The sequence below is a fragment of the Cetorhinus maximus genome, chromosome 5 (assembly GCF_964194155.1).
Source record: "Cetorhinus maximus chromosome 5, sCetMax3.hap1.1, whole genome shotgun sequence".
Taxonomy (NCBI): domain Eukaryota; kingdom Metazoa; phylum Chordata; class Chondrichthyes; order Lamniformes; family Cetorhinidae; genus Cetorhinus; species Cetorhinus maximus.
Window position 1 is genome coordinate 61,878,384 of NC_135883.1, and position 22,766 is coordinate 61,901,149.

Here is a 22,766-nt window from a genome sequence, read left to right on the forward strand (position 1 = left end):
AGGCTGGTTACATCAGATTCACTGCAGATCTCAAAGATTTTTGTCCTGCTCTTTGCTGTTCAATTGTTGATTACCAGAGGTAGCTTGCCAAGTGAGGCAAATGAGGCACTGCCACACCTAGGACCATACACAGAGCTTATGGCAGAAAGCTAGAGATATTTACATTTTTAAATGTGTTCATTTAACTTTAATTACTGGTAATGTATCAGTTGTTTAATTTCTTGGCTTACTGGCTTAAAGCAGGACGAGGAAGGGAGGTTCTGCATAGTCAGTATGAAGAGCGAGGCACCAAATTAAGCAGAATCTCAAAGATAATCTTTGGATTATTACCTGATCCACGTGCAAATTGGCATAGAGCAAATAAGATTAGAGAAATGAATGCATGGCTCAAAAACTGGTGTGGGAGAAGTGGGTTCAGGTTTGTGGGGCACTGGCACTAGTGCTGGGGAAAGTGGGAGCTGTAAAGTTGGGATGGTCTACACCTGAACCATACTGGGGCTGGCGTTCCAGCAAGTCGCATAACTAGGGGAGTAGAGAGGGTTGTAAACTAAATAGTGGGGGCAAGGGATCAAATTTGGGAAGATGTGGTGAACCAAAGAGCAGAGAGAAAGCAAGAGAGAAAGGTTACCAATATGGAAAATGGCAAACAGACAGGAAGAGACAGAGAGTGCAAATCTAAGAGTAAATCAGCAGATAATGCTAGGAGTTATAAAAAGACAAAACTAAAGACTGTGTATCTGAATGAATGTAGCATTAGAAACAAAACAGATGAACTGAGAGCACAAAAATAAATAAATAACTATGATCTGATAGCCATTGTAGAGAGATGGGGTGGAATTTTACAGCCGCTCCCACTAGAACCCAGGAAAAGGTGAAGGGTGGCTCTATTAATTAATGATGGTATTAGCATATTAGAGAGAGATAACCTAAGTTCAGGAAACCAGGCTGTAGAAGCAGTTTGGGTTGAGATGAGAAATGATAAAAGGCAAGAAGGCATTTGTGGGAGTGATGTCCAGGCCCCCTTGTAATCACATGGTAGGACAGAGTATAAAGGAAGAAATAATGGGAGCTTGTCAGAAAGGTATGGCGATGGGGGATTTTAATCTACATATAGACTGGAAAAATCAGGTGGGCAAAGGTAATATAGATGATGAGTTCATAGAATGTTCTCGGGATAGTTTCTTAGAGCACCACATTCTGGAGCTAACCAGAGAGCAGGCTTTACCAGACCTGGTGTTGTGTAACGAGATAGGATCAATTGATAACCTCATAGTGAAGGCACCCCTAGGTACCAGCGATCCTAATATGATTGAACCTTACATTCATTTTGAGGGAGAAATGAGTGCATCCAAGACAAGTGTTTTAAACTTAAATTAGGCCAATTGTGAGGGCATGAAAGCAGAGTTAGCTAAAGTGAACTGGAAAATAAGATTAAGGGATAGGTCAGTGGCAGACATTTAAAGGGATATTTCAGAATATAGAATAGATACAATTCCAATGAGAAAGAAAAATTTCACAGGAAGGGCCCACCATCTGTGGTCAACTAAACTAAAAAAGTTAAAGACAATTTCAAACTTAAAGAAAAAGCATATAATTGCACAAAGATGGGTGGCAGGTCAGAAGATTGGACAGAATACAAAAAAACAGCAAAGAATGACAAAAAGATTAATAAGGAGGGAAAAATTAAAGTATGAGAGAAAGCTGGTTAGAAATATAAAGATGGATAATAAGAGTATTTAAATAAGAAAAATGTTAACAAAGTGAGTGTTGGTTCTATAGATAGTAAGTCTGGGAAAGTAATAATTGAAAGTAAGATGGCAGGTGAATTGAACAGGTATTTTGCATTGGTCTTCACTATGGAGGATCTAAGTAACATCTCAGAAATAGCTGTAAATCAGAAAATGGAAGGACGGGAGGGAGGAGCTCAGGAAAATTACAATCACCAAGGAAGTGGTATTGAGCAAATTGCTCGAGATGCAGGCTGTCAAATCCCTGGGTCTGGATGGACTTCATTCTAGGGTCTTAAAAGAAGCGGCTAGTGGCTAGTGAGATAGTTGATGTGTTGGTTTTAACTTTCCAACTTTCCCTAGATTCAGGGAGGGTTCCATTATGTAGGAAAATAGCAAACGTAACTCCTTAATTGAAAAAGGGAGGGAGACAGAAAGCAGGAAACTTAACGTCTACTTAACATCTATCATAGGAAAAATGTTAGAAGCTATTATAAGAGATGTTATAGCAGGCACTTGGAAAAGTTCAAGGCAATCAGGCAGAGTCAACATGGTTTTGTGAAGGGGAAATCATGTTTAACCAATTCATTGGATTTCTTTGAAGGAGCCACATGTGCTGTGGATCAAGGGGAAACAGTGGATGTACTTACTTAGATTTCCAGAAGGCATTTGATAAGGTGCCACATCAGAGGTCATTGCGGAAAATAAAAGCTCATTAACACTCCTAAATCCAGCTTCCTTTGTGCTGAAAAGAGTTTCTCACTTCTTGAAGAGAAAGGGATATTGGGCAGATGTATAATGGCTGGTTGATCCTACTTCATTTTACACTATGGCCAAAAGATAAAATTATCCCCAGTTAATTTCATGTTTCTACATTCTTCACATGTAATGAAGATTTGCAGTTTGTTACAACCACGTGAGGAGGGGTAAAAATTGACTCCTCTAATTTACCACTCCAGGTTTGACCGTAGCAGGTTTGTTTGTGAATTTAAGAAGATGAAGGAATTTTCTCAATGTCTGTGTTTAACCATTTATGTACTGATAGCAAAGAAATGGATCTGGCAAGCTTTTTTGAGACTTTTAAACAAAAGGGGTTAGTTTTTATTGAGTTAAAAACCCAGGTAAAGATGGCAAAATATTTTTTTAAAAAGATAAACCCACACTTCTCGAACTTTTGTGGGCCACATTCACACATAACCAGGCACATAAAGTTTTACAAATTATACTGGAGGTAGTTACTTTCTTAGCCAAATTATAAATTCAATACTGAAAGGTAAGAAGAGAGTCCATGGAGGGGTTATGAGTTCTTTGCTATGGCAGAGAATTTTCCAGGTTCCTTTATATTCCAAGAGTTGACTCGAAGTCCATGTAATTACAATTGCCGGAGACAATTTCCTTTTTCATCCGTAATGTGTCTTTTCCAGAAATCGCTGAGTTTTTCTCCTGAGGTTCCTTTCAATGGAAATTCATTATCTCTATGCTAGATTTTTAAACAGTAAGAGATAGGGCTTTAACTTAATGAGTAATAGAGAAGGGAACTCCTTTACTGTTCCACTGGCAGTTTCTCCAGACTACTCTTGCTTCTGAGTTTAGTAGCTCTATTAAAGAGATTTCAAAATGGTTACAAGTCACATGACTCTTTCCTCAGAACGGGTTTATTTATCTGATGTCTGAATCTGGCTTTTGATCCATGCCTTATAGTGTTCCAGTCATTAGCTTCTGAAGGAATCATTATCCATTTTGATGACCCCCTTCCAGGTAGCTATTGTCTTAGTCGACCTTTAGTTTCTGCTGGAGAGGTAGTCTTTTAAAGATGCCAGTGCTATGTCCCATTCCTTTCAATATTTCCTTTTTGAAGTGGACCTTGATACCCTCAGATGTGAAATTCCATGAGCAACCTGTCAGGACATGTCTGCAGTGCAATCCATATAGGAGCTTTCCAGAAAACTGGTCGATTTACAATACCAGACAGCAGGTGACTTGTGGTAGCCATCTTTGGTCAGTGTCTTTTCTTGTCTTTAAAAGGTCCTTTTTAAACAGTTCAGTACATGTTTGGGTGGCTGGTGAAATTATGGGTTGATATCACTCAGTCATAATTCCGGTCATTGTAACGAGTTTGACCAGCATTAACTAAAGATTAGACCAAAGATTGATATGTTTAAAGTTATTACAAGGTTAGTAAGATGCTTTCAAAAACCTCTGTGATCTCTCATTTTAGGTGTATGATGGAAGAGACAACACCTTTCGGCGCCTTGGGTCTTTTACCGAATCTGAATTGCTGGGAGTTGTCTTAAATAGCACATCAAACCACATGTGGCTAGAGTTTAATACAAATGCAACTGGGACTGACCATGGATTTGAGCTTACATATACAAGTAAGTGAATGCACTATATAAAGCAAGATTTTCACTTTGTTGACCTGAGTAGGTTGGTGCTGAATATTCAGTACTAGATCAATATCTTGTGTTGCACACCATTCGTGAATGCTTTAATCTGAAGGCTAGACGTAACAAAATTGTATAAGTATTTCTGAATTTTCTACAGCTAATGTACAGAGGAAATCTTTCCTCCAGCATCCAACGACCAGCAACCACTGCCCCTCCCGACCACCCCCAACCCGCCCTCGTATACTTGTTAAGTATTAAAGTGGTATTTCTTGCTCTAGCAAAATATAAATAGATCCACAATCATGGTGTTTGGTATATTTCTGTGATAGTCTTTTCAAAACCATATTGTTGTATTTACAACATCACCAGCTCGCATTTATATTGCACCTTAGAATGTAGTAAAACATCCTAAGGTTCCTCGAAGGAGTTTTAACAGTTAAAATTTGATATTGAGGCACATAAACAGTTATTAAGACAGATGAGCAAAAGCTTGGTCAAAGAGGTAGGTGTTAAGGACTACTTAAAAGGAAGAGAGAGAGAGAGATGGGTGGAAAGGTAAGGAGGCATAGGAAGGAGCTTGCATGCTAATGGTGGAATGATAAAAATGGATATGTGCAGCAAGGGGCCAAAATCGGAGGAGCATAGATATCTCAAAAGATTGTAGGACTGGAGGGGATTACAGAGGTGGGACGGGGTGAGGCCATGGATCGATTTGAACACACAGGTGAGAATTTTAAAATTGAGCCTATGTGGGTCAGTGGTCACATGATTGATAGGCGAACAGGACTTGACGCAAGTTAAGATACAGGCAGCAGAACAGTTCAACAGTTCCAGATTAACTGTTCCCATAAAATCACTGATAAGTAAAATCATTGATGGATAGTTGTTGTACTACTAATCATCATTGTAGTGTTTGGGTAGCAGGCCCGTTATTTATAAAGTTAGGCCCAGTTGCTGTGCTGGCTGACTATTTTGTTGCTGGCTCAATAATTTGTTGCTCACTGACCTCTGTCTTTTCTTCTGTTATGCTCTGTTGCTGGATAACCCGACTTGTGTCACCACTGGGACAATTTTAACTTGTGGTGGGTTTGGGAAATGGGTAGTAATGGATTGTTGGCCTGTTCTGCACACAGCTGATTTTCTTTCCTTTTGATTTCAATGGAGAGGAAGATTGAGCAGGTATGTAGTGGGCACCTGATCCACTGCCATTTGTTTTCTGCCATCATTGAAAGTTAAAATCAGCCCTGCTTTCATGTGTAAATGGACTCTCATTTCTTTTGTGGAGTTTCTTTTTTGCATCACTTAACAAACCTGATTTTCAAAAATGGCCTTGTTGTTGGTAGGAATCTGAGTTTTTCTGACAAGTATTCTTTGGGTGGGTTTGGTGCATTACAGAAGTCCAGAAATGTGACTTAATGGTGTGCCTTGGACTTGCACCTTTTCTAGGAGTGCCTTTGCAATTTTAACAGTGTTGTCTTTCTTACCATTTGACTATGGGTACCTCGGTGAGCTGATGGCGTGTGAACTCCTAATGTCGCACAAATTGTTGTAGTTTTCTCGAGTTAATTGGTGGTCTATTTTCTGATATATCCTAATTTGTGTGTGAAATGAGCTTTAATCTGAGCATTGACTTTTCTTTTTCTAATTCTCAGTCTGTCAGCATAATCGACAGACATGTGAGTTTTTTTCCCATCTATTTCATATTGATCACACGCTCCTGGAGCCTTCCTAATATTTGGTGATTAATAAACAGTTCATTTTGCTGTTTGGTTTGAGACTGTTGACTCATATCACACAGAGGTATGTACGCTACTATGTCCTTGCTCATCAGAAGTTGGTAAATCACGTCTCTAGTTCCCCATATGCAACCCTGGATTCCAATGTAGCCTAGAAGTTTATTTCTTCTCTTATGCATCACCACGACTGCCGATTTCCACTTCTGTAACATTGTTCAACACCACTGAACGATCCCTGCCTCAGCTTGTCTGCTGTTGAAACACTCACAATGCCTTTATTACCAGACTCTTTCACAGCACTCCTGACTGGACCCTGATGTTTTACCTTTCGTAAACATGAGGTCATTCAAACCTCTGCTGCCCATGTAACTTGCATCAAAACCTGTTCACCCCCGTGCTCATTGACCTACATTGGTCCCTGGTTAAGCACTGCCTCAATTGGATAATTCTTATCTCCTTGTTTTCAAATCCCTCTTCTGCCTGACCCCTCCTTATCTGTAATCTCTTCCAAGGTACCCCTCCTCCTCCAAGTCTCTTGAACATCTCCAATTTTATTTCCTCCAACCTTCAACTGCTAACACCTTCAGTTCAGAATTTTCCCTTTAAATCTTTCCAATTCTATGCCTCTCTTTCCTCTGTCATAAAACTAAATTTTTTTCATAATATTGTTCTGGTTTAGTGTGAAGTAGACTTATAGGGGTAAGTATAGTTGGGTCTGTCTGTGTCATTTAATTAGATTCTGTAGCCAAGCAGACTGAAAGCTTTAAATCATCAAAAGCAGCTAAGTGCTTGACATGCTAATGAGTAAACATGGATGCTAGTTTAGCATGTAAAGTGTGAAGGAAATTTTCATTTTTAGATAAATGAAGGGATATTTGGATTTCAAAGGGATCTTAGTCTGTTTGCAACTAGCCAGATAAGCAAGGCTAAGGAATGTGTTTATTTTCCCCAAAAGCTACTGACAATACATAGTGGCAATGTGAAAGTTTTTATATTATGAGGAAGATAATGTTTCAAAAACATATGGAATAATAGAATTTACATATTACAAAAAGGAGAATGAAAGGTTATGTTTCAGAAGGCCATGTAAGATCTAACAGGAGTGTGTGAAATAGCCTTAATGAAGCCTCTAGCATTTGCACATGAGTCTGCTATGCAACAAAACAAAAGTTGGAGAAAAGCCATTTGGAATTCCACTGCCCAGGGTATTGTGTTGACTTGCTGAGGTTGTTTTAAATCTAAAATCTTTTTTGGATGGTGCCTCAAAGGGAGTGTAACTGGGAGTCAGGTTAATTAGGAATTTTAGGAGTTATTATGGCAGCAACTGTAGTCTTATGTATGTGCTTGACATCTTTTATTTTGTTAATAAATATTTTAATTTTATTTATTTAAAATTTCTAAAGGTCTTGGCGGACACTATTACTTCTGAATTCAGTGCACACATCTCATAATAAATACAAATTGCAAAACTGTTGTGATAACGTGACCAAGTTACTCTCATGGATTTGGTCCGCCTGGCACACATCATCTGCCACATCATAACACCTCCTTTAAGATGCTCCTTAAAATGTATCTTCTTGACCAATGCTTTATTCATCTGCCCTATACCCTTATCTCCTTATGTGGCTCAGTTTTGAATTTTTTTTGGTAACACTGCTGTGAAGTGCATTGGGCATTTTACAATATTAAAGGCGCTATAATAATACAAGTTGTTCTTATTATTGGTGTAACTATTCATTCTCCCTTAGATATAAGACCATTTTGTTTGTCAACTGTTTTTCTCTCGTTGAAATATGTTCAGATTTCTTGTTTCAAGTCATTTTGCATTTCTTGTCATTCTCAATAATTTCTTCATTTATTCCAGTAGCTTGCTGAGCGTTGGTCATTCTGTTCCTAGTTATGTGTAAACATTGCAGTAAATCAATGGGTTTTATACTTTTTTTATTGCTTCTAGATCTACATCAGTTAACATGACATTCTTATCAACTTTTCTAGTTGCATGATGTAAAAACCTTCTGGTCATTGCATCAGCAACAAATGCCTCATACGCTTTTTGCAGGTAATACAAAATTCATATTTTTGAAAACGTGGCATCATCCTTTTGGAGCCTTTTTAGTTCATTAATTAAACAGTATTTTTATAAATGGCTTCCTTGACACGTTTTTGTGTAAAGACTTATTGTTTCAATGGCTATGAGTTCTATTTTTAATTTGAAGATCAGCTCTTTCTTTTATTCTGTAAGAAATCTTGATGCAAAAGGCACACACTGTCCTTCTTCCATCAGACCTGGTCCCAGTCTTAAGTACATACTTATTGATGTTGAGGTGTTTTCATACTGATGATTAAGAAATAATCTTTCTGACCTTACTTAAAGATTTGTCATGATGACAGTACCACACAAAGTAAAATTAAAAGAGGAGGTGTTACACATTATACCTTTGGAGAAAACTGAAGAGAAACGGTAGTCATTCTTGGAATTCTCTGCATATCTTTCTTGTTCACGGGGGAAAGAATCTCAAGAACTACTTCGCTTTAGAAAGACCTTTTATTTAGTTCATCTCCAGAGTGGTTGAATCAAACATTCCACTTTTCATTCTTTGAGCTTATTTTTCTCCTTGTTCAGTTTGAAAGCCTGTTGTTGGTTTTGCTTTAACAAAGCATCCAATTTCTGATTGAGGCTCTGTTCCTCCGTGTTATAAGACCATAAGACATAGGAGCAGAAGTAAGCCATTCGGCCCATCGAGTCTGCTCCGCCATTCAATGAGATCATGGCTGATCTGATAATCCTCAACTCCACTTTCCTGCCTTTTCCCCATAACCCCTGATTCCCTTACTGATTAAAAATCTGTCTATTGAATAGCCTTGAATATACTTATGGACCCAGCCTCCACAGCCCTCTGCGGTAAAGAATCCTACAGGTTAACTACCCTCTGAGAGAAGAAATTCCTCCTCATCTCTGTTTTAAATGGGTGACCCCTTACTCTGAGATTATGCCCTCTGGCCCTAGCAATTCACTTTTAAAATATTTAACATCCAAATTAATTAAATAGAATAGAGATGGCTGGGCAAGTGATGTGTTGCAGCTGTGGTATATGGGTGCTGGTGGATGCTGGTACGATCCACGGTGACCACACCTGCAGCAAGTGTTGGCTGCTGGAGGAACTTTGGCTCAGAGTTGATGAGCTGGAGTCCAAGCTGCAGACACTGCAACACAGGGTCGGGGAGAGTTACCTGGACACTGTTTCAGGAGATAGTCACACCCCTTAGATTAACTACATCAAATTTGGACTGTGGTCAGGGACAGGAGGGTGTGACTGCGAGTGAGGCAAGTATAGGGATCCAGAATTTAGCTTTGGAGGAGCCTCAGCCAGTGCCCTTGTCCAATATGTATGCTCCCAGTGTGGATGAGGGCACAGACTGCAGGGAGGATGAGTGAACTGACCACAGCACCGTGGTACAGAGTGCCATTCAAGTGGGGTGAGAAAAGAGAAATGGAGTAGTAATAGGCGATAGCATAGTTAGGTGAATAGATACTGTTCTCTGCAGCAAAGACAGCGAGTTCCGAAGGCTCTGTTGCCTACCCGGTGCCAAGGTAAAGGACATCTCTTCAGTACTGGAGAGGAACTTAAAGTGGGAGGTGAAGAATCCAGTTGTCGTGGTCCACGTAGGTACCTACAAAATAGGTAGAACTAGGAAAGAGGTTCTGCTGAGGGACTACAACCAACTCGGGGCTAAATTAAAAAGCAGAACCGCAAAGGTAATAATCTCTGGATTACTATCTGAGCCACGTGCAAATTTGCATAAGGTAAATAAGATTAGAGAGGTAAATGTGTTGGTCAAAGATTGGTGTGGGTGAAATGGCTTTCGATTCATGGGGTACTGACACCAGGAAGGAGAGAGCTGTTCTGTTGGGACGGGCTTCATTTGAACCATGCTGGAACCAGTGTCCTGCGAATCGTATAACTAGGATTATAGATAGGACTTTAAACTAATTAGTGGAAGGGGAGGGTTCAATTGAAGGGAAGTTTAAAAAATCAAAAAGAAATCAAGCAGAGGTGCAGGGTAGTGAAGAGGCGAATGATTATCAAAGTGTGACAGGAAGGGGCAGAAAATATAAGCACAAGGATGCAGCAGAAATTAGAATCATAATGAGTAATAATGGTAAAAAGTCAAAGCTTAAGGCTCTTTATCTGAATGTACGCAGCATTTGTAACAAGGTAGATAAGTTGACGGCACAAATAGAAATAAATTAACATGATTTGATAGCTGTTACAGAGACATGGTTGCAGGCTGACCAAGACTGAGAACTTAATATTAAAGGGTATTTGATATTACGGAAAAATAGGCAAAAAAGAGGAGGTGGGGTAGCTTTGTTAATATAGGAAGATATCAGTGCAGTGGTGAGTAGTGATATAGGTGGCATAGATCGTGATGTAAAATCAGCTTGGGTAAAAATAAGGAATAGCAAGGGGAAGAAGACACGGGTGGGAGTTGTCTCTCGGCCCCCGAAGAGTTGCCTCATTGTAGGACAAAGCATAAATCGGGAAATAATGGAGGCATGTAAGAAGGGCGTTACAATTGTCATGGGTGATTTTAATCTGCATGTTGACTGGACAAATCAGATTGGCAAGGATGATATGGAAGACAAATTTGTAGTGTGCATCAAGGATTATTTTTTTAGAACAATACATTGTAGAACCTACCTGGGAACAGGCTATTTTAGATCTAGTAATGTATAATGAGTGGGATTAATAAGAGATATCATAGCTAAGGATCCTCTAGGTGGTAGCAATCACGACATGGTAGAATTTCAAATTCAGTCTGGGGGCGAGCAGCTCGGATCTCAAACCAGTGTCCTCAGCTTAAATAAGGGCAATTAGAGGTATGAAGAAAGAGTTTCTAAAGCAGGTTGGGGAAGGTCAATGGTTGAATAGTGGCAGACATTTAAGTAGATATTTCATAACGCTCAGCAAAAATTCATCCTGGTCAAAAAGGAGCAAGTAATTAAGAAGGCAAATGGAATTTTGGCCTGTATTAGGTGGTTGGAGTTTAAAATTAGGAAGTCTTGTTACATCTGTAGAGGGTGTTGGTGAGACCAAACCTGGAGTACTGTGTACAGTTTTGGTCCTTGTATTTAAGAAAGAATATCTCACTGGCATTGGAGGCAGTTTAAAAGAGATTCACTAGGCTGATTCCTGGGATGAAGGGGTTAACTTATCAAGAATGGCTAAACAGGTTAGGCCTTTATTCATTCGAGTTTAGAAGAATGAGGGGTGAACATAGAACGATTCGGAGGGGGCTTGACAGAGTAGATGTTGAGAAGAGTGGGAAAATCTCAAACTAGGGGACATAGTTACAGAATAAGGGGAGACTCATTTAAAACTGATATGCAAAGGAATTTCTTCTCTCAGAGGGTAGTGAAAGGCTGAAAAGGCTAGATCACTGAACGTATTTAAAGAGGAGGGAGATAGATTTTTGAAATATCAGGGTGTTGTGGGCTATGAGGAGCTGGCACGAAAGAGGAGTTGAGGCCTGGGGCAGATCAGCCATGACCTTATTGAATGGCAGGGCAGGCTTGAGGGGCCAAATGGCCTACACCTATTTTTTAAGGACAGCAGATTTCCTTCCCTAAAGGACATTAGTGAACCAGATGGGTTTGTACAACAATTGGCAGTGGTTTTGTGGTTAGAGGTTATTATTGAATTCAAATTTCACCATTTGCCATGGGATTCGAGCCCAGGTCCCCAGAGCATTACTCTGGGTCTCTGGAATACTAGTCCAGGTGACAATACCACTATGCCACCTCATCCCCTTGGTCTGGCAACATCTCTTGGGTATCTGAAGGAAAAAGGCACAAGAATAAGATTGCAAGGAGGAGAGAGTATGAAGTTTGCACTTGCATCATCTGCAACTTGAAAGTCAGAAAAGAGTGTAGGATGAGGGGGCAGTGAGGAGGAGAATTGGGTATCACCATCTTTGTTTCCGCTTTGTTGGTGACCACGGTCTCACGTGCTGTGCCTGTCCCTTTCTAGTTTTCCACAGCCGCCTTGGGTTGGGTGCCACCTTGTTCTGCAGGAAAGAAGTAAGTGCATCAGTGGGTATGGTGCAATGTGTTTGGGTGATGTGGCTTTCATAGTTGATTACCTAACAGTGTGTGCAAGCTGTGAGATGTGCTATAATGTGCTTTGAAGCTATAATTTTTACACATTAAACATGGCAAGTTTAAGAGAGTGCAATTGTGAAAGCTTTCCTTTTACAGTAACAAATTCTTATATCCATAAATAAAAATGTTCGAAGATGTGGAAAATATAGAGCAGAGGTCAGATTTCTGTCTCCCAAAGGATGTACAAATCAGGCTGCGAAATGCTGAACTTATCTCTTTTTGTGCTGGAAAAGCAATTTTCCTCTGCCTTCCTGACTCCACACAATTTTTGTGTGGCTTTCTCATGGGTCGGGAAGGCCTTGGGTGCGAAACACACATGCACCTCCTCGAAGGTCGTTATCCCCATTGTGAAGACCATGGAAACATTATATTTCCTCCCACACACTATTTTAGTGTGCTGGTGAGAGTTTTGGAAGCCCTAAAGAATTCACTTCAGAGAGTTTGAGACCACTGGGGGAAGCCTGCAGATGAGTCTGGGACATTCTGAAAGATAAAATGTTTTAATACCCTCAAACGTCAAGATTAGCTCTGTATTGTAATGTAGATGTGTTTTACTGCAGTGATTAATCATAGGACTCTGTCCTGCAAAGGTAACCACCATTTTCTAAGTGTTGTCATGCATTGCAGTACTTTTTTTTCATTGGACCAAATGCCTTGGTACATTAAAATTAGAAAAATGTGATGGCAAACTCTCCTTGTCATTTTTGGAACTGGGATTTAAATGGGCACATAGCTCTGACTGTGAAAGGAACAACCCCTGCTTTTGAACTGTACAAAAAAGATCTGAGCACCTGCTCTCCTTCATTGATTGACAGACAAATCTGTTTGAAATGGAAATGGCACCTGTTCTTTCAATTTCAGGCTCTTGCAGTTGCAATAATGTTTTGATAGCTGTAGCCATTATGGATACTTGGCTAAGTTCCAGAAACTAATGGAGCACCCAGTTCTGTTGGCACAGCTGTTCAAGTGAAAGGCTGACAGTTTTACAAGGATGTAATAACATACTCCACTTTTGATGTAGTTTCAGAGCATATTATTGTTCATTTACACAACTTAATGGCCAGTTGAAGGACTTGTTTTGCAGTATCAATGACAGAACTTTGAATGAGAGTTTTATGACATTGCCATAGGTTTGAATTTTTTTTACACATGCAATTAAAATAACTCTCATTGCTGTTGCATGGTTCCTGAGGACTGTGCATAGTGGATACTTCATGAGTGTAACATGGGAACCACTCAACTGATTGAGGAAATTTGTGTGGCACAAAATTCTGGGCTAAAACTAGTACAAGTTATTACAATCAAATTACCTTAGAAAAGCCTGGTACATGTCTCTTATGCTGTTGCTGGACTGAAAATAATGATAACATTCTGTGCCACAATTCCCCAGTATTTAAAATCTATGTCAGGTGCTCTCCAACTGGATGCTATAAGTCTCACAAATGCTAAATTCTCTTAAAACCTTTCTAGTTGTTGGCTAGATTGCCTGCCATTTTATTTAGAATGGTACATTTGAGATTATTAGGGGGGCTTGACAGGGTAGATGCTGAAAGGTTGTTTCCCTCTTTAGGAGAGTCTTGGACTAGAGGACATAATATCAGAGTAAGGGGTCGCCCATTTAGGACAGGGATGAGGATGAATTTCTTCTCTCAGAGGGTAGTGAATCTGGAATTCTTTATCACAGAGGCTGTAGAGGCTAGGCTGTTAAGTATATTCAAGACTAAGATAGACAGATTTTTAATCAGTAAAGGAATCAAAGGGTATGGGGGAAAGGCAGGAATGTGGAATTGAGGATTATCAGATCAGCCATGATCTCACTGAATGGCGGAGCAGACTCGATGGGCCTTCTGCTTCTAGGTCTTGTGAGATAATTGATTCTCAACTGTGGTTGCATCATGTGGTTGGTATCATTTTGTTTTTCTATTTTAAGCGCCTTTTTTAGTTGATATGGTGACATCGATCAGGATCAAGTCAATTTCAGAATACTTAGTTGAAAGTCACATGGACCTGTAGGAGGCTAACTGGCTTCAAATGTTTTTCAGTGTTTTTCTTTGGTATTTCCTTTTAAGCCACTTTGATAGATTCAGAGTGAGCTACTTCTAACACTATGTGGCATTTGTTACTATATATAAGCTAGCAAAGCCTTCAAAGCTTCAAAATATACCATTAGTTAGTAGTTATCTCACTGTTTTACCATCCAGACATCTCTGGGTCTGAAGGAACAGCCAGGAAACTGTTAACTGTAGACACAAATTTCCAATGATATTAATCCAAGGATGTCTTTTGATACCACTTGTCAAATTGCAATCCAATTTCAGCTATAGTGTATTGTAATGGGGTGATCAGACAGTTGTCTGACATCTAAGCAATTGGCTGAGAGGCAATTGAATTTCAAGATTTGTGTTAGGATTCATGATCACAGCCCTTGCCTGCATATCTTGTGTACAGCATCTATTACTGAGCTTGCCTATTCTGTGGCAGGGATTCTTTTGAGTTTTTTCTGAAAGGACCAAAATACCTGAGTTAATTTTACTGTCGGAATTGCAATTATGTCGTGGATCCAAAAAGATGAGTTTCAAAATTGCGCTGACTTTGAGTCCTATGAGAGCAATTATTCAAAGCAATGAAATATTGTGTGTTAATCTGATCACCTGTTAGCCTGGCATTTAGTGATTTAAAGCAGTTATTGTTTTGGATCCTGTGAAGGGAAGGAGAAATTATTCATGAAATGCACTGATACTGTCGGATATGTAGGGGTAAATTTTCAACTTCATTGCCTAGATGATAATCTGGTGAATCGCATTTTGTGTAGAATCTGTCTGATTACAAATTTGTTGTAGTCAAGGAAATGAAAATCAGATGTACCAAGGGCGGAGATGCACTCCACCAAATTACTGCCCAGGCAGTACTGTGGAGACAAAAATCTATCCCATTGTATATGATGCTCTTGTTGCGTTGTTTATGTAGCCTGAATAAGAAGTGGATTTTGCTTTGACTACAACAGCATTACTTTAGCTCGATAGGAAACCAACCTTTGGTGGTGATGTTGTTTGTATTTTCTAACAGGATTAATTTGTTTCTTAAACCCTTTTGTATAGTTTCTATAGAGGTTAAATTAATAAACAGTGTTATTGAGGATTACACCAAACACAAAGCAGAGGATGCGGTTAGGATGAAATGCCATGAGTAAAACTGTTTTGAAACCTGTGCTTCTGAGGCAAAAACAGTGACTAACGTATCAGTTCATTTGCCTGGGCCGCACTGAGAAAAGGGAGAGAATTTTCAACTGTTTTGCTCCAGATTCTTTAACTGACTGGACCGTGACTTTCTTCACGAGTCTGTTCCAGAGGTTCCCAAATTAGTTGGTACAGCAAGGTTATCTGGGTGCTTGAGAAGGATAGGCTGAATTACTAAGACAAAAGCAAAATACTGCAGATGCTGGAAATCTGAAATAAAAACAGAAAATGCTGCAAAAACTCAGCAGGTCTAACAGCATCTGCGGAGAGAGAAAAAACAGAGTTAACGTTTCGAGTGCGTATGGCTTTTCTTCAGAGCTGACTCTTCTTAAGAATAGTCATACGGACTCGAAACGTTAACTCTGTTTCTTCTCTCTCCGCAGATGCTGTTAGACCTGCTGAGTTTTTCCAGCATTTTCCGTTTTTATTGTAGGCTGAATTACTGTTCACTTAGATAAAAACAAAAAACTACTGCGGATGCTGGAAATCCAAAACAAAAACAAAATTACCTGGAAAAACTCAGCAGGTCTGGCAGCATCGGCGGAGAAGAAAAGAGTTGACGTTTTGAGTCCTCACGACCCTTCAACAGAACTGAGTATAATTAGGAGAGGGGTGAAATATAAGCTGGTTTAAGGTGGTGGGGGGTGCGGCTTCATGCGCTCGTCTGGACCTGGAAAAATTTATTAATTTTGCTTCCAATCTCCACCCCTCCATCATTTTCACATGGTCCATCTCTGACACTTCCCTTCCCTTCCTTGACCTCTCTGTCTCAATTTCTGATGATAGACTGTCCACCAATATCCATTACAAGCCTACCGACTCCCACAGCTACCTCGACTACAGCTCCTCACACCCCGCTTCCTGTAAGGACTCCATCCCATTCTCTCAGTTCCTTCGCCTCCGTCGCATCTGTTCTGATGACGCTACCTTCAAAAACAGTTCCTCTGACATGTCCTCCTTCTTCCTTAACCGAGGTTTTCCACCCACGGTCGTTGACAGGGCCCTCAACCGTGTCCGGCCCATCTCCCGCGCATCCGCCCTCACACCTTCTCCTCCTTCCCAGAAACATGATAGGGTCCCCCTTGTCCTCACTTATCACCCCACCAGCCTCCGCATTCAAAGGATCATCCTCCGCCATTTCCGCCAACTCCAACATGATGCCCACCAAACACATCTTCCCTTCACCCCCCCTGGCGGCATTCCGTAGGGATCGTTCCCTCCGGGACACCCTGGTCCACTCCTCCATCACCCCCTACTCCTCAACCCCCACCTATGGCACCTCCCCATGCCCACGCAGAAGATGCAACACCTGCCCCTTCACTTCCTCTCTCCTGACCGTCCAAGGGCCCAAACACTCCTTTCAAGTGAAGCAGCATTTCACTTGCATTTCCCCTAACTTAGTCTACTGCATTCGTTTCTCCCAATGCGGTCTCCTCTACATTGGAGAGACCAAACGCAAACTGGGTGACCGCTTTGCAGAACACCTGCGGTCTGTCCGCAAGAAAGACCCAAACCTCCCTGTCGCTTGCCATTTTAACACTCCACCCTGTTCTCTTGCCCACATGTCTGTCCTTGGCTTGCTGCATTGTTCCAGTGAAGCCCAACGCAAACTGGAGGAACAGCACCTCATCTTCCGACAAGGGACTTTACAGCCTACCGGACTGAATATTGAATTCAACAACTTTAGATCTTAAACTCCCTCCCCCCATCCCCACCCCGTTTCTTTCCCCTTCCTTTTGTTTTTTTCAATAATTTATATAGATTTTTCTTTTCCCACCTATTTCCATTATTTTTAAATCTACAACTAATACCTTGTCAGTCTTTCCACCCCACCCCCACTAGAGCTGTACCTTGAGTGTCCTGCCATCCATTCTTAATTAGCACATTTTCTTAGATAATATCACCACCTTCAACACCTCTTTGATCCTTTTGTCTGTGACATCTTTTGATTATCTGCTCCTATCACTGCTTACTTATCCCTACAACCACCGCCCCCCCGTCAACTTCTCTCCCCCCCCCACCTTAAACCAGCTTATATTTCACCCCTCTCCTAATTATACTCAGTTCTGTTGAAGGGTCGTGAGGACTCGAAACGTCAACTCATTTCTTCTACGCCGATGCTGCCAGACTTGCTGAGTTTTTCCAGGTAATTTTGTTTTTGTTTACTGTTCACTTAGTTGGGTTTTAGGTTCCAATTTGCTTTGTTTAATTAATTTTATTCAAAGCCTGATGTTAGATGAAACGAGAAACAGTTAAATCATTGCAAACTATTTACAGCTATAAGAAGAGTTATTGTGAAAAAAGACTTGCATTTATATAGCACTTTACTTAACACCAAACATTTCAAAGCACTTTCTAGCCACTTGAGGTACTTTTGAAATGTTGTCACTCTTGTAAGAAAATATGCAGTAATGTAATGACACAAATACAAAAGGATACACCATTAGAATTTAGCATATTGTATTGTAATTCTCTTCAGTGGGTTGAGGTGGATTTGATTAGTTCATGAACTTTTAGCCTACTAACTCCTCTGCAGATAACACACCCAATTGTCCTAATTTCTCTGTGAACTATTAGCTTCCCCACTGCACCTCTTTCATTCTCATGAAGTTGAGGAATATCAATATAGGCAATTGGAGTACTTAACATTTCAGGCATCCTGTGTCAACATCAATATCTACCAGGCTGAGTATAATATTGCCAGATGCAGATCAAAGCTGCCTTTGAACAATTGCTTACAAATAAGACCACTCTACAATCTTGGTGCATTCTTCAATGTTTACTCAGGAACATGAGGCACTTTTGAAAACAACAGAGAAATCAGTCTCTTGAGAGACACGCATTAGCACTTACTTGCATGATTGTGTGATACATATCTGAATCCAGGGGATGCCATAGCCACTTGACTCAATTCTTTGAAAATAAAAAAATGAGCAGAATCCCTGTGGGTACATGATCACAAAGGTGGCCAATACCAACATTTTCTTCACAGAGCTTCATCACGTACACGTGCATATATGCTTGTTTTCCCTCTCTCTTTCTCTCTAACAAAAGAAGCTCATTCAGCCTGTCACACACAGTAAATTTCAATTAGCAAGACTGTTCTGTTGGATTTTTCCAATACCTATGCACAGGGCAAGTAAGACCATCTTCCCCATGGAATATGTCATCATAAATACATTGCATAGAAAGTGTATGCCACTGGACAATGTCCTTTCCAACCATGCGCATATCTGGAGAATACCACTGGGAAGGTCATAAGCACAGTTGTTGTTATGTGTCTTACCACATACTCCAACCCGAGTGGAAGGGGGTTTGGTCACTATATGCCACAAGTACAAGTGTGTCACACAAGTTGAAGATCTCCTTTGGATTTAACAGTACAATTTTAGAAAGGAGGCTGAAAGCAAGTTAACACACATCATTAAGATTGTGGATGAATCTCTTAGCTATAATATACCTATGTGTGTACAGTCTCTAATTTCTCAGACATTTCTGCATATTTCTAGGGCCAGATTTTCCCATTTGAGGCGGGAAGCGGGAGGCAGCACTGATCCTAGCCCACATTCTTGCTTCCGGCTCAAGCTTGCCAGGAGGTGAGAATTTCCTGAGATCAGGGTCTTAACTATTATTTAGTGAATGCAAATCCTCGAAGCCTTGCAATAGCCACCTCATTTGCTGAGTTTAAGGTCTGCCACTTAGTCGGGACACTCCTTAGTAATGTGCAGCATTGTTTGACTCTCTTCACAAGTGCATAGGGATCTCAATGAACCCTAGGGACACATCTTCCATCCCATTAATGGTCAGGGATGTGGGAATGGAGGTGGGACACCATGGAAGTGGACCACATTTTGGCCCAAACTGGCAGCCATTTCTGTGGCTGCCATCTGTGTGTGGCATTAAAAAAAAGAGAGGAGCTTCATCTTCAAAGCAGCCAGGGTGAATGGAGAGCTGGTACCTGGAATAGAGTAGGGTTGGTTAGTGAAATTTCATTGCTGCTTAGTAGTTGTTTTTATCCAAACTTGCATGCTTTTTTTCCATCAAATAAAACTGTTTCAGGACTGCTACCCTTGTTCCCGCCAGGTTGGGGTTGGTCCGTTTCAGAAAGCTCCTCATGGCTGTCACCCCCATGAAAATCTCGAGAAGTCAGAAGGAAAGTTCTTAATGAGCTTCATAATGACCTCAGGATGGTCACTTAATGAGGCAGGGAATCTTACTTCCCTGTCCACTGTCCCCTCTCCTTCCCCCACCCCAACACCCACCCCAACCCCTCATCCTTGAGAAAGCCAACAGGCTCTGGAACAATGGCAGCAGAACAGCTGTTTCCATATTTTTTGCTGTCCTACTTTTGTTCCATTCCAATATTGGGGATGGAAAATCCGGCCCTAGGAGTTTCCTCTCGGGTGCTCCTTCTTGATTGTCGGGAGTGTGGCAAAGCCCCCATCTATGCTTGTAAATATGATTAATGCCATGATTTCAGCATTGTTAAAACAAGTGAACAGGAGCTTCTCTAAGGGAATTCCTAGCCATTACTTTTCTTGCTGTTGGACATCGGTCAGATTTTGGTCCAGGAGTCACAGGTTACCCAAAAAGGGGGTGGAAGTCATAGGTGATTTTAAAGCAATTTACTAAGAAGCAGCATTTTAGGTATGATACATAAGCTAAATAAGCAGAAAAGATATATAATTTGTAAAAGGTAAGAAGGGTTTACAAATGGATGGGGGAAACCAGGGTTTGCTAATTTCCATGACTGACGGTGGCAGTCTCCTGAGAACAGTTTACTGGCCATGGATTGGACAAGGGGCTGGATGAAGCTGACCTCCATGGCTGGAAGACAGTTTTTTCTGTTTTCTTCAGCCTCCTTCAGCTAGCCAAAGTGTTAAGCCGAAGCCAGCATGGATCACTTTGAAAAGTTCCCTTCTGTCCAAAGTCGTCTTGAACTAACCAAAGTGTTCAGCTGGAGCCAGTATTGGCCCACCTCCAGAAGCTCTCTTCCATCTGAAGTGAATTTTCCCTCTTCAGAGCCCGTTTAAATACTTTAATTGCAAAACACCCTTTTAAAATATGCCAATTCTAAAGTAATGCATGTTCCCCATTTCTAATATATCTGTATTATGCTTCTGGGCCTGAATCTTCTGGCTGGTGAGCGGGGGCAGGGTCTGCTTGCCGACACATAAAATGACACGCAGTGACATTGGGCATGCGTCCTGATGTCACTGCGCGTCATTCCAATCTTCAGTTCGGTAGCCGCACGCCGGAGTCGGCTGTGTGCCCTTCAAACTGTCAAAGGCCTATTAAGGCCATTTAAATAGCAATTGAAATAATTAACAGGGCTGCCCATCCAACCTTAAGGTTGTCGGGCAGATGAAGAGATCAGGTGGCCTTTGCATTTTTCATGGAACCTCATCCATGGGCGGGATGAGGTTTCATGAAGGTTTTATAACTTGAATAAAACTTTCTTTAAAAATTCATAAATATGTCCCAGCGCATGTGACACTGTCACATGAGGGGACATGTCCAAATAATTCTTTTAAATCTTTTTTTCAGTTTTTCACAATTAAATTAAACTCCCTGAGGCAGCTCCGTGCTTCAGGGAGATTTCTGCGCCAAAAGAGCGCAGGCCCCGACTCTCCCTCCTCCCCTCCCACCTGCAGAGGTAGCGCTAAGCGCTTCTGGGTGCACGTCATGCTGGGTGGGCCTTAATTGGCCTGCTCATGCAAAATGGCGGTGCACAGCCGATTGCGGGTGGCATTCGGCTATGCGCTCGCCCGCTCCCACTCCCAAACCGCCCGCCCAAAGGGGAGAAAATTCTGCCCCTGAGCTTAGACTCAAAGGTCTCTGCTTATCATTTAAATGCTGAAGGGTGCTTAGATCTTAAAGGGCAGAGATAGTCTCTGCGGATTAAAAGAAAAGGCTTGAAATTGGGACCTCATTGCATTGATGTTAGAACCATAAAATAGATCCAAGAAGGACCAATTTTGGAAAGAACTTTCTGCACTCCAAGGACACCCAAAAGACTTCAGAGCTGATATTAGGCTGAGCCATTTTTCAGGCAGTTCTGCAGTTGCCTTACCTGGGTGTCAAGCACCCTAGATATGTAAATGCGAAGGCCAAACATCTGTTTCAGGCACCAGGCAGAGATTGGATTGTGAAGACTGGAACAGACCTGCTGTCTTCATGATACTTCAACGGTTGGCAATAAAAGGTAATGAAGACAATGGTGGCAATGTCAGCTTTCACTGTCATTACCCCTTTGAAACTGATAGAAACATCTGTACTCTGTGCAATCCAGAAGTTGCTGTCAGTGGTCCTAAGCTTCTTGAGGGTGCACTGCTGAAGCCCCCTGCCCACTGATGGCCCCCTGACCACCCCCCCCCCCCCCAACCAACAGCCAAAATTCAATCAATTGGAAATCACTAATCTGATGAAAGCTTGTCCCTTTATCCTATTTGCCTCACTCTGAAAAACCTTGAAAAAGGTTACACTTTATTGAATGACGTGTAACTGGGTTTTTAACAGTGCACCAAGTTCATAATTACAGCTGAACAGCCTCACTGGTCCTATAAACCTAATATATTTATGGAATGTCAATTTTTTCCATTATGATTAAAACAAATCACATATTTAAAATATTTTCTTTTAAAAAAGTGTTAATATTTCATTTTCTACTTTAACCCCATTGTGTGTCCCCATCATTAATTGTACTTTCGCCAACATTTTTATTAAAAGTGAGCAATTAAATGGTTTTTGCTACTTGGTTTGTTGTTTGTGAAAATTCTTTAATGTGATTGGCTGCTTATTCTGCAGTTGCCGGATGCCAGGTAATCCCCTTAATTTGGTGCCAGATTCCACTTGACATCAGGTAATGGGGAGCCCATGTGTCAGAGATCACTAGATCTTTGCAGGCAGCTCTCTTCGAGGTCCATGGTGAGTATCATCACTTTACTGCTGACGATGAAATCCAGGCCAATTTTTCAAAACAAATAGACATCTTAAAAAGAAAAATGTTGCAGCGGTGCCACAGGCAGTTGGCGTACACCCCCACAGTACTTGCAATTGGCCCCATAGCACCCAGCAAGGTAATTAACGTGGGTCTGCCTGTGGAGGCTCAAAAAGGTGTTGGCAGCTCATCCAACGAATATAAATGAGTCCTGAGGTTGAATTTTATGCTGGGCTCGGGCCTCCAGCTTCAGACACTCACTCACAAGTAATGAATGGTTGTGTGTTTAAAATGTGCCACAACCATTTTTTTTCCCCAAAGAGTACTTCTGATGAAAAGCTCATACCTAATTCTTTGAGTTACTGCACTTCTGGATTAGAGAGCAATTTATCACTTAACTTAGTTACTGGCAACATGTAACAGGTGCCTAAAGCTTTATTTGAGTATTAACCCTTAGATTGCTGTCAGTTCCAGGGAGATAAATCTCTCGAATTCATTCTTAAGTTTGGACTCATGCACTGTGATGCAGGGATGAATGCTAACAACAACTGCAAAAATACTCTTTACTTGCCTGTTT

General features: G+C 41.0%; 1 protein-coding gene across 1 annotated transcript in view; it reads left to right on the forward strand.

Moving 5' to 3' along the window:
* Window positions 1–22,766, forward strand: part of LOC144680673 (CUB and sushi domain-containing protein 1-like) — a 2,611,816-nt gene that overhangs the window by 2,057,696 nt on the left and 531,354 nt on the right. The window contains exon 23 of the mRNA XM_078541910.1: window positions 3,946–4,102. Coding sequence (XP_078398036.1) covers window positions 3,946–4,102 — 157 coding nt within the window. The remainder of the gene's footprint in view (window positions 1–3,945; window positions 4,103–22,766) is intronic.